The 12,850-nt window shown below is 36.2% G+C and overlaps 1 protein-coding gene across 1 annotated transcript in view; it reads left to right on the forward strand.

Annotated features, from left to right (window-relative positions):
- mboat2b (membrane bound O-acyltransferase domain containing 2b) overlaps window positions 1-12,850 on the forward strand; it is a 91,518-nt gene that overhangs the window by 43,018 nt on the left and 35,650 nt on the right. The window contains exons 2-3 of the mRNA XM_051645264.1: window positions 2,741-2,886; window positions 12,450-12,527. Of these exons, the coding sequence (XP_051501224.1) occupies window positions 2,741-2,886; window positions 12,450-12,527 (224 nt within the window). The remainder of the gene's footprint in view (window positions 1-2,740; window positions 2,887-12,449; window positions 12,528-12,850) is intronic.

The raw sequence follows: 12,850 nt of genomic DNA on the forward strand, positions 1-12,850 counted from the left end.
TAAATGCACATGGCTTGCTGATAAAAACCAATGAGTTCATTCTCAGTGAAACTGACATACTCTTCACAACTTCTAAACATTCTTTCATCATGTGAGCCATCACATGCAAAATGATGCATTCAGTTATCAAAATCTGTCAGAAATACAGGTATATTCCATAAATGTCTATGACATGGAATGATTGTGATGTCTGCTAAATCTCTGGCCAGACCAACAAGAGCGACAGGATGACTACCAAGAAGATGGGAACTTGTAGTGTTACGTACTGTGAGGAGATATAATTTATTGTTTTTTACAGAACTACTGCAGGTTTTTTCAATGTTGCTTTTTTTTTGTTTTTTTATTGCATGGATGTCATTTTGTGGCAATTTTCTGTTCACTGTATGACTTGTAAGACATGTAAGAATTTTCTGTTTACATGTAACGCATTGCTACACTAATAAATTTGCTGTATACGTATAAATGGGCATATCCTTCCTCTGTGTACTACAGTATTGTACAGTATTTACTTTTCCCAGTAAACTTTTACCTTCTGTTGAAATCGGTATCTAAAAAGCTCAGTATGATACACAGTAGCATTCAGCTAGACAAAACTGACATTCTTGGATAGTACAGTAAGCAGTCAGTGTCAACAAAAAAGTAGAACAAAAATGAAATTTGTATATAACAAACATTTCCAGGGTTGACTGCCATGGTGACATCTAAACATTTTGACCAGTACGTCTCACATGATGACATTTTGGTGGCATTGGCCAATTTACTGACACAATAACTAAGTTCTGAAGCATGAATTAAATGTTTTGGGTGAGTTACTACATTTTTCAGAGATGCAATAGAGTTGTGAAATCCCATAAAACAGTTGTAACAATTGCACTTACAGTTTAGAGAATGTTAAGACTGTTTAAAAAAATGAGCCAAAGCTACTGAGAAAAGCTGTAAACAATAAACATGTAACAAAAAAGAATACATGCAGTATAATATCATATTTATTGACTGAAATGTTACCAAAAAGTCGATGAAATGTTTTTAATCGTGATTAATCTCATTTTTTTTTTTTTTATTAATCGCAGATTTGTAAAATGCTGAAATTTGACACCATATATATTTATTTTCCTGTCAAAATGCATTTATTTCCATCTTAGGAAAGAAAACAAAACAATATGTAACAATGTAATGCTTTCTTAACATTTTCCACACAAAACCTTCCACAGTATAAAGATAGAAATGCGCTAAAATAGCACCAATTCAAGGAACATCGAATGTTTTCCAAAGTCTAATTGGGAGGTTGACTTATTGAAAGAAATAGTCCCCTTAGGTTGATTATTCATTCATATTTCATTCATTTCATATTTCTATATTCATAATTTTACATCTAAAAATATTAATCTCATAATATTATTTTTGCTTTTGCAACTGCATTGTAAATGCATTTATTCCTGCTCTGTGGAAATATACCTAATTGCCAGTTCAGATGCTGCTTCTGTGCCACCTTTGCTGGGTAAAGATGGCTTTAGTCTCCATAGGTTTAGTATTCATTGCAATGGGCATTAAATCTCTTAAACTCTCATCCTCCAAAATATTAAGCTGCTGGTAGACTGTGACTATCCGCTTTCCTACAGAAAGCTGCGTTCATGATTCTCATCAGAGCGTCAACACCAGCATCCAGCACCACTTTGAACTCCACGGGAAAAGCGAAGTGATAGTTAAAACTTGCTGTGCTTCAGTGGTAATTAAAATGCACTGAAAATCTAGTCCCATCTAGGCTTGTTTTGTACATCAAATAATAGCGCTAAGAGGTCCATTCTCCATAATTACTGACAGGGAAGAGCTGTTGTGGTGTGTCCGTCACTGTAATGACTCTGGGCCGGACACATTACAAAGGTCCCACCCTCCCAAGTGTTTATGCTGGTTAATGCTTTATTATTATTGGTATGCGTTAATCGCGATTAAGAAAAATTTATGTGTTAAACGTTTTTAATTAATCGCATGCAATTAACACATTCTCATAGCTCTGAAAAAATAATAAAATATAATTAGTTGTAACAGGGTTCAAATGGGAAAGGAGGAGGCGGGAACCATCAAATAATGGTTTAATGAAAACTTAAAAAAGACACAGAACAGAAACGCACACACTGCAGCTGCGTGTGGCTCTCTCTCTCCCGAACTGCCGCATTCCGCTGCACTTATCCCTCTCCTTGGCTCATTAACCTGATTGGGGGCCGGGCATGCGTAGTCACAGCCCGGCCCCACCCTCCTCCTCGTCACATTAGTAAAATCTATATTTTCATTATGTACCTAGTTACAAGGTTCCCAGTGCTATTAACTGCATTAGCTGGGAGATAATTTATTTAATATGTAAGCAAAAAGGACATTATAACTGAAATAGACCCATATGAATCTATATCAAATCGGGAAATCTGTATCAGTACCCAGCCCTAACATTCTTCACTGCTTGCATGTTTGTTTTTTAAACATATTGGCTAATTTGTTGATTTTTTTTTTTTTTCAGCTACCAACAAGAGTAGTACTCTCCATTTAACACATTTAACTTAAAATCCCTTCTGCAGAATTCCGAAGATTTTCCTTAAAAATTTGCGCATTAAATGTGAAAAAAGTCAGCAGATTCCATCTCTGCCTCGATGAGCTCTAAAGCAAATACAGTATGCTTGATCAAAGTATTGGCTGTAAAGAGTTATGTTCACTAGATGATTAGTTGTTTCTCTCTTTGTATCCCTTCCAGGTGAATTTTGTAGTATGTCAGCTGTGTGCCCTGCTTACAGCCGTGTGGTTCCGGCTTTATCTGCACCCCAGCAAGACCAGTCCGTTTGTGCGGCATGTGGTTGCCACACTGCTGGGCATCTACTTTGCCCTCTTCTGCTTTGGCTGGTGAGTCTTTGCCATCATACTGACAGAGTGTGAAATAAACTTTTTTTGCCCACCAGCCACAGTGGCTAGTAAATATTTATAAGAAATTGAACAAGCATGCAAGAAAAAAAAAATCTCTCTTTGCATTTACACTGTCCCTGGCCTTGACTGTGATCTCTTTTTGGTCCACTTTATTTTTTTAGTGCAAAAAATACCATTTGCCTGGTGGCGGATGTTCATTTCATACACGATTGTGTTACATCCACCTGTGTCAACAAGGAAATCCAAACCCTTCTTTCTTTATACCGCCCTGCTGCTGTACTGCAGGATATGTGCTGGTGTGACATTCCAGAAAGATACGATGAATGCCAGTCGATAGGAAATGTAGCAGTCTGTGAAACGACTGACACGCACAGACATTTAATACAGAATAAACAAACAGCTTTTAGTGGGCAATAAAGGGAGTTGAAGCTGACATTGGTTGTACACTGTCCAGTATCATGTTTTGTGGTATGTTGCAGTTGAAAATAAACTTGCATCTCTTCCCCAAAACATTGCAAAGAGCACAGCAGTGAATGCCTGTTTTGTCAAAGGCCTTAGCTCTGAAAGTACTTTTCGTCCCACTTTATATTAGGTGTCTTTAACTACTATGTACTAACATTAAAATACATATAATACAATGTACTTATTGTGTAACTACATGTTTTCAGCAAAATTCTCACAAGATTCACATTTGGTGCTACTGAGGTTAAGGTACAGGCAAGTTTAGGGTTAGGGTTTAGATTAGGGTAGGGGTTGGGTTAGAGTTAGGTTTAAGGGTAAAGTTACAGATGTAATTAAATGAAGATACTTTAAATGTAAGTGCAATGCAACAACATATATTAACATAATAAGTACATTGTATTAAATGCTTAAGTAACTAAGTAACAGCTAATATAAGTGGGTCTGTACTTTTCCCATTCACTGTGAGTTCCAAGATAAATCACATTACAACATTTAATTCCAAGAAAGAAAGGATTTCATCCCATAAAACTTTTGTAATTATGTTACTGAAAGGTAACTTTAAGATTAAAAAAGGCAATAAATAAGTTTATAACTAAGTATTCATATATATTCAAAAACTGTAGTTCTTATGGAAATGGGTGACTGAAAAGTTTATCAAGAGGCTGTAGACTGATTTGATTACATCAGTCACAATGCTTAATGGAAGTGAATGGTCCCTGTTGAGCTCCAATGCCCATTTCCATGGTGGATTTTGCTTCAGGATGTGGGTAGTGTAATACTTTATGGGTAATTGCTAAATCACACTGATTTATGCCTTGGACAGGTGCATATACCATCGCTTAACAACCTAGGAGCTCATGATAGGTCTTTCCTTTTTGAAAAAAAGTTTTGTGTTTTACTTTTGGATAGCTTCCTTCCTGTCCTTAAAATGGCCTTGAATGACCAGTGATTTAAAAAGTCCAATAAAAGCTAAACTTCTCCATTTTAAAAAGGTTGTTTAACCCTCTGGGGTCTGAGGGTGTTTTGGGCCCTGGAGAAGTTTTGACATGCCTTGACATTTGTGTTTTTTTGAGTTGCTTAAAAACATATTAATGGCTAAAGTCTGATAACACTGTATTCAGCACAAACTGGGCTGCAATAATATGTTAACAACATGTATGTACATGTTTGTATTTTTGAGAAAATAATGTTTATGCGTGGTTTTTGAAAAAACAAAGTCACTGAAAAAAGGCCATATAACACATACTAAACATTTGTTCACAAGACTTTTGAGAACTGGATCTTGTAGCCTAGAGTTTTTGCTACAAAAATGATGTGAAAACCATCCTAATCACTCATTCATACAAAACAATATAGTCATTTAACTTTTGTAAGACACTTTTAGTGTTAGAAAGGCCATATGCGAGGAGGCGTGGATGATCATGAATATTGATGTGATTCACACCTGAGGAGACTAAGACCCCTCCCCTGGGCCTATCAATGAGGAATGTGACTGAGAGAGAATGAATGAGAGGAGACTTAATGATTGAATGTATTGTTTGTAGCTTATTCACAAAATCAAGTTTAAGTTAAAAGAAGTAATCTGACTATACATTTTCTTGACATAAAGACTTTACTTTAGACCTACACTACCATTTAAAAGTTTTAGATCTGTAAGATTTTTTAATGTTTTTAAAAGAAGTCTCTTCTGCTCACCAAGGCTGCATTTATTTGAAAACAGTGATATTGTGAAATATTTTTACAATTTAAAATAACTTTTCTATTTGGATATATTGTAAAATGCAATTTATTCCTGTGATCAAAGCTGAATTTTCAGCATCATTACTGCAGTCTTCAGTGTCACATGTTCCTTCAGAAATCTTTCTAATATGCTGATTTTCTAATATGGGCATATTTACAGCACATTTTACACATTTACACCCGAACAGATATTTGCAAGCACAAGCTTCGTTGATGATAATGAGGCAACATAAACACTAGTTAAAATATAATCTAAACATTCATATTATTTTTATATCATATTACATATCATATTTATATCATACAGCATACAATTTAAATACCTGCTTTAGCCGAAACAACATTTAAATGTAACTAAAACTTGCCTATTAGGACATATTTCAAATTTCAATACACTGAATCCTGGCTGGCAAGTCTGGAAATAGTCCAACTAGTAAAATATGTCCATGTTTATAAAAATAGCATGCCAACTAATATGTAAGAAAAACGAAATGACTTATCCGAAATTATATCCTCGGCTGGATCAAGTCGCTCCTCAAAATGCAAACGTTCCTCTTCGGATTCCCGCTATTCTTCTGAGGAAAACGTGAACTCTTCGTCACTATCCAGGCGCTTCCTCACTTGTGTAGCATGCCATCTTCCAAACGCGCAGAAAAGTGAATGAACTTGATGCTTTTTAAGGCACTGTTGGGGGCATTTACCATTTGCATTGATCGCCTCAGCACATTACCGTATGAATAGCGCGCTCTGCTGGGTGTGATCACATTAGGGATAATTAGCTGAGCCAGGAGAAACTGTACATCGCTTTGTTTCATACAGATTACATTGCAGGAGAATATTTGTTTTAAATTTGAATTGTTTTATTTAAAAGTAGACATTTTAAGCTTTCTTTAGACGCATGTTTCATGTTTGTGTGATAAATATTCATGGAGTTTCAGTTCATTTTTGTGACGTGTTTCAGAAAGATGCTCACGGAGACAGAGACGGCTGAAAGTGCACCCTGTTTATTTTCTTTATTTTACAAAAGCACAAGGTTTTGTTGTTATTGTGAGTGTACACAAATAAAAGTAGACCCTTTATAGTCTCTAATGATGTCTTACTCTTATCTGCATGCCCAAAAATGACGGAGTGTTTTAAGTTGTTTCCGCTGTTATGAGGAAAAAATCCAGCAGGACACGCCAGCGCGTCCGTCGACCCCAGAGGGTTAAGATAAATTTTGCTTTTAAGCAGATATTGCCTCAGACAGGTATAGATCCTCTATTCCAGTACACTTTGTGAAAACCTCCCAAGAGAGAGAACAAGTGTGCACACCAGCAAGTAATTGCTATTAATAGAATTTTGTCAGTATTAACATAGTTTTAGATACATTAGTGTTTGTTTTTTGTTAACATGTATTGATGTAATGGCTGAAGTCTCATACTCATTAGCATCTCTTTTAATAAGACAAAGAAATCAATAGGCCACTCTCATGATAATAAAAGACAAGATAGATATCTAGTTGCTTTGCTATCTCTGCTAATTAGTGGCATGTTTTCAAACCCTCATTAAAGTGTCTCTCTTTGTTTGTGTGTGTGTGTGTGTGTGTGTGTGTGTTCAGTTATGCTTTTGAGCTTGATTTGGTGAAGATAAGGTAATATAGTTTACTTGGTTGCCATCTTGGTAACGCCTATGGGCAGCTACTGTATGTTCTATCTAGGCAATATGCATACAAGTACAGCTCCTAGCTACCTGAATGGGGAAAGACCAAAATGTCCAAAACTGTTTGTCAAGATAATGTTTCCATAACATATCAATTTAGCAAAAAAAAAATTTTTTTTTTAAATCTAACAATGGTATTATACATGTTGCAGCTTTAGTTCAAATCATGTAAAAAAATATTTTTCAGGCTTATCCAACTAATGCACATTCTAGAGTAAACAAACATGTGATGCCTCCTATTAAAAAGTTTGAAATGTGGGACTTCCATTTCTACAGCCGCCCTATCCACCTTATTTTGCAATGTGGATGTAAGCAAGCGGTTGCATTTCCGGCAAGTGTGACAAAGTTCCATTGTCATTAACTGCAATGTAAATAACTAGAAGGATAATAACACCAGACTTTAGTTATGTGTGCTTATAAACTATCACACAAACACAGGATGTACAGCAGAATAATAAGCTAATGTAGGATAATTTCCTAACATCTGCATTTATTATAAAACAGTAAGTAGATCATTCACTTGTTGCTGTGTGTTGTATTGTTGAGACAATCATAAAATATGTTTCTTACTTTACCGAGAGTGTGACGCTGCAGTATTTTCATGTAAGGCTGGGTATTGGTAAATATTTCTGATTCAATTCGAATCCGATTCACAAGCTCTGGTTTTGATTCTGATTCTTTATCGATTCATATGGGTATACACCAGGGGTCAGCAACCTTTTTGACACTGAATGCAATTTTTTAATTTCCTGGTCAATGGCTTTGCCAAAGCCTAGTGAACAAAAATGAAACAAATGAAACATGGAATATAGGCTGTCATCAGCGCAGCCTGACCGAAGGAAAGCGGGCGCATTTACTTGCGTGATTAACTGAACGTAAAGCGCTGATGGCTTGCAAGCATTGCACAAGTTTGTTGGGTAAACTGCAGTCGCTACACATTTTAACTTTTTGTTTAGCCTCCCATTCAGCTCATGAAAACATGCTGTGTGATCATGAGGAAGCATGACACCAAGATGTAGATTGGAATGCAGGTGCAAGGAACTTCATATAATTTAAATAGTCTACTCCTCTCTCGTCGTTGCTGGCATGCCAATGATTACCCCTCCGCTTGCCGTAGGTTGCCGACCCCTGGTGTACACTCACTGAGCACTTTATTAGGAACACTATTTTATTCCAGCTGCTTTCTGGTCTCTTTCTCCCGCTCTCTCTCCTGATTGTGTAGTTTTTGTTTTGGTTTTGTTTTGGTTGTGTAGGTTTGTGTTAGCTGTGACAGACTGTTCGTTTCAGCACCTGATCTCTCATTCATTGATAGTTCCCACAGTCTAGAAGTCATCTGCCTGTGCAACAAACAGTGGCAAAATGCGATAAACAGTAAAACTATATGCACTCCGAACCAATGTGTTTATTAGAATAAATAATGAATGATAATAATATGATGACATAAATTGTCATCCTGCATGATAAAACAGCATAATTATGTATTTTTGTATTGCTGAAATAGCTGCAAGTGGCCTATACCGGAAGAGGTCCACATTCAAGCTAAATAATGACCACGACCTATTACGCATGTTTTACATCGCACGCCGAAGACGCGCATGAGCCGAACCGAAGCAGTGCTTTACACCAGCAGCGTTTCTGCTGCAGAAACTTCTGTGCTCTATACAGACAATAAAGTTATAAAATAATTATCAGGAGTGAGCTACTGATAAGTGTTACAAGCTTGATCGTCGTGAAATCTTATTTACATGATGCTGGTGTTATCTAATGCGGTCTTGTAGAATTATTTCATGTTGTGACAGCCAACACAATAAGCTCTGGTCATTTTTAAACATCACTGTTTAGTGGAAGGGGAGGACGAGCCTGAATGTTGTTTTGCACAACAGAGGATAGTTTGATCACTCGGTTTGGCTCGAACACACTTAATAATATAGCTTAAAAATATAGTCCGAAAAAGTAATTATGCACAACAATTAAATAGTGACATCTCTTTGTTCAAACACCAGCCAAAACTTTTAAGTGTGGAGTACTTTCCTCACAAAAAGGACACACTTCAAAATATGTTAACTCACCATCTTCACCAACAGCCAGTTACAGCATCCCACGTTTTTTCCGTTTTTGTTAATTAACCTTATAAAAAGTTGAGGGCAATAGAGCACTTTAATAAAAAGTGTCTTTCAATACAAGACTGAGATAAGTTCTGAATTTACAGATAACACGCAGTGTTGCCAACTATTTCTCATGGGAAGTCATCAAAGGCTCGCTGAAATGTTGCTAAAAGTAGCTAAATCACATGATGATGTCATTTATTATGCAAGATACCAAATCTACATATGTAAATGAATTGGTGTAAAGAGCTACGACAATTCCTTAAAGGTGTAGTGTTGAAGAACCCTCATCCTTTTTTATTTATTTATTGATTTATTTATTTATTTTTATTTATTTTAAATGAACTAATCATTTAACTACTAATAATTTAGCGATCACTAATTGAACATGTCAAACATTCAGAAAATTGTGGTGTGCAGAGGGATAGATGTTTTTTTTTTCTTTTTTTTTTTTCGTATTTTGTAATAAAAATTTGAATGATCCTAGCAATAGCAATCAGGGTAGACAGTGGTGTAGTGTTGGGGATGTTTTTTATTATTATTTATTTTTAAACATAGATCTATATGCCTAATGATGCCTCACATAGAGCTTTTTTTTGGGGGGGGGGGGAGTTTTGGAGATAATATGTAATATGTGGTGTGTGATGCTGAACCATCAGTGTGTATTACTTGTGCCAGTGTTACTGTGTCACAATGACTTTTTGACAGTGACGCCTCATCTGTTCATATCAGTTATCTCTACACTTTATTATCGATATGGGGTACATATCCATTCTCTCTCTCTTTCTCTCTCTCGCCCTGCTAGATAATTTCTCAATGCTCTTCTAATGCTGTAGGCTGACTTTTCTTCTCTAAACGGAGAGCATGCACGTGAATTGAGGTTGAGACTGTCGCAACAAATACCAACAACGTGAAAGCTTGTAAGTCTTTATAGGATTTATAGAACAACCGTTTGCACGTAAGTCCAACTGCTGATGTCATGCAGGTCAGTCATATTACTTGAAACATAAGGGAGTGCTAGAACACAGAGAAAAATGTGACATCACTCACAATAGAGCTTATGTTTTTTCTGTCGCCAGATGTGGAAGAATGTCGCTAAAGCACACTACAAAAGTTGCTAAATTGGCAACAGTGATAACACGTGCTGTCACGTGCATTTGTTTACATTTGGAAGTACACTTGGCTGTATTTGAGTATTGCTGTTAACCCTTTAGACCTTCTCTCAATGTAATAGTGTATAAAAGGTTTTATTTTGTTTGGCTATGACTTGTAGTAAACTGTAGTTTTAAATTATAAAATAGTATGTCTGTTTAAGCTAAATAATTAAAATAATGACATTTTGTTTTTGTGTCATTTCATTTTTTGGGGTTTTCATACGAGCTGTAATTAAAATAAAAATACATGCTTAATCTGTGCAATCATGATGTCCATCAACAGTGCACTTTCACTTTAATTCAGTCTGAGCAGCACAGCAAAAATAGACTCAATGCCAAAACTCCCACTGCAGTGCAGCTCACCCGCTTCTTTCTTCCACGCTCTGACGTGCTGCTTCTCTTTCCGATGTAAATACACTCATTTGTTAACATGGACGCTGGAAAAAATACACACTGCTTCTGTCCTGCTTCGGTGTGCAGCAGAAGTGGACTGGGACTAAAAAGTGGCCCTGGACTTTCTGGCCCAGGGCGACCCACCAAACCCGGCCCGCAACACACCAAACCATAACACACCGGCTCACTGATTTCATTTTATGTCTCAATTTCAAATTTTTGTGTTGAAAAAAGACATTTCAATTGACTGCTAGTCATGACAACGGGCCCCACCAGTTGTCATAACTTTAAAACATATAAAACCACTGTAAATGTGATGGGTGGATTTTTTTAGAGAAAGCACTAAAAATAAGCAAGTTATAGTTCAGACAAATAACATGTTAAAAAAAAAAAAATTTCCCAACATGCAGATGTTAGGTTAAAATGTACATGAAATTTCAAGGGATAATTTGTATTTTATGTGCTGTGACAAGTCACCATTTCTGCAAAGTTTTTAAAGATCTTAATCACTTTTCAACTTCTAGAAGTGGAAATAAACTATAGTCTTAGTTAATATGAGGTTGTGGAAACAACAAGTATAATAATAATATATTATGTATGTATATATAGCTATACAAGATCATAAAAATTGTCACACAGCAGGACACTGATGACAGTGCTTAAAATTTCATGCCAATTACCCACATAACTATGTGTAAATGTTTATTTGGCCAGAATATGTACATATATAAATATAAACAAATATAAATATATGTGAAACAAAATAAACATACCTCTTAAAGTGTAGAACTTTGCAGATATTTTTCAGATTAATTGCTCATATTTTCACTCTATGCGAGTTTGTTGCATCTTTATATCTGCAGTGTTTTAATACCATCCCCATATTATTCTTGAAAAAAATTGAAAAGCCCTATGCTTTGACAAGTGCTTTTTCTGCTGTCCTTTAAACAAAGACTCAAATAGCCAAGAGTAATATTTTTCATGACTTATTTTCTGGATTTTTATCAGGCGTGAGCATTATTCAGTAAGTCGCACTTCAGCTTCCAGTAATGCTTATGGTATGAATAAATTATGCAAATGACTATGTACTGCTCATAGCTTTACTGTTTGCTGTTTTTATATACACTGCTGTTATTGTATTTGTTGTAACTTGCTGTTAATTGTCATTTTGTGATTATTCAGAGCTCATATTATACTTAATATGTTGTTTATGGTTGTCACCATTATTGTGATCTGTATGTCAAATAATGAGGTCCACGAGAGTTAATTTGCAAATACGGATATGTGCTCCGATGTGTAAGTAATTTTAAAATAAAAGATATTACTTTATTTCAAAATTATAAACCATTGTATTGGCTTTACCTTACAGAGTTTATTGAATATTCGCCCTGTAATGGGGTCCGCGCGGGCATGTTGGGCCCAGGGCGTCCACCAATTTCGCCTGTAGGACGGGCCAGTACTAGCGCAGCAGCGGGCCGGCCTAAATTACCCAGCGGCCCACTGGGAAAATGCCCGGTGCTCCTGATGGCCAGTCCGCCCCTGATGTGCGGCGTAAACCAGGTGTTGCGTTGAAAAATAAGATGGATAGGCCCTGTCCCAAATGGAACCTAAGCCTCTCTTTTATGTTTGAGCATGCTGACTAGCCTGACATAGCAACACTGAAATAAGCAACACTGAAGCAAATGTGTATGGAATGAAAGACATCATTTGAATCAAGAATCAGTTATCATTTGAAAGTTTCTACACAATGAGACCCATACAGTACAACAACGGCTCCATCCTGTCCTCTTTGTATTGTCATGCCAGTTTATCCTGAAGCACAAATTTACTGTATTGATTGAAACAACATTTATAGCCCATGGCAAGTCCCCCATCTCATTTCCTGTAAAGTATGTGTGTGTGTGAGAGAGAGAGAGAGAAGGAGGGACATGAAGCATGAATATTGTGCATGTATGTAATGTGTGTGCATATTTTTTATTCTATTCTATAGGTATGCTCTTCATTTCCTGCTCCAGAGTGGTATTACTTACGGCATAATGATTCTGACTGGAGTTGAGCACATGCACAAGTGAGTCCATCTTTTCTGAACAACTTTAGCTGCATTAAGAGTGCACAATAATGTATTGAAGTTGCTTTATTTTTCATTTTATTTGTTATTTTCTCCAAATAATGCAATTTCAATAGCATTAGTCAACATGAAATCAAAACTGACCATATTTACTTAGACTTTTCGAGCACTGACGTATTTCCTATTGAAATAGGAAGTTGGGGATGGACATACCAAAATACAATCTTGTTTTAAAAAGAGTTAATAGCTTTTAGATTATGTCATATGAACCATGTGTCCAGCAGTATGTGGCATTAGGGGAAGGAACATTCTCATGCCAGAGT

Source organism: Myxocyprinus asiaticus, chromosome 19 (assembly GCF_019703515.2).
Source record: "Myxocyprinus asiaticus isolate MX2 ecotype Aquarium Trade chromosome 19, UBuf_Myxa_2, whole genome shotgun sequence".
In the NCBI taxonomy this organism is placed as follows: Eukaryota; Metazoa; Chordata; class Actinopteri; order Cypriniformes; family Catostomidae; genus Myxocyprinus; species Myxocyprinus asiaticus.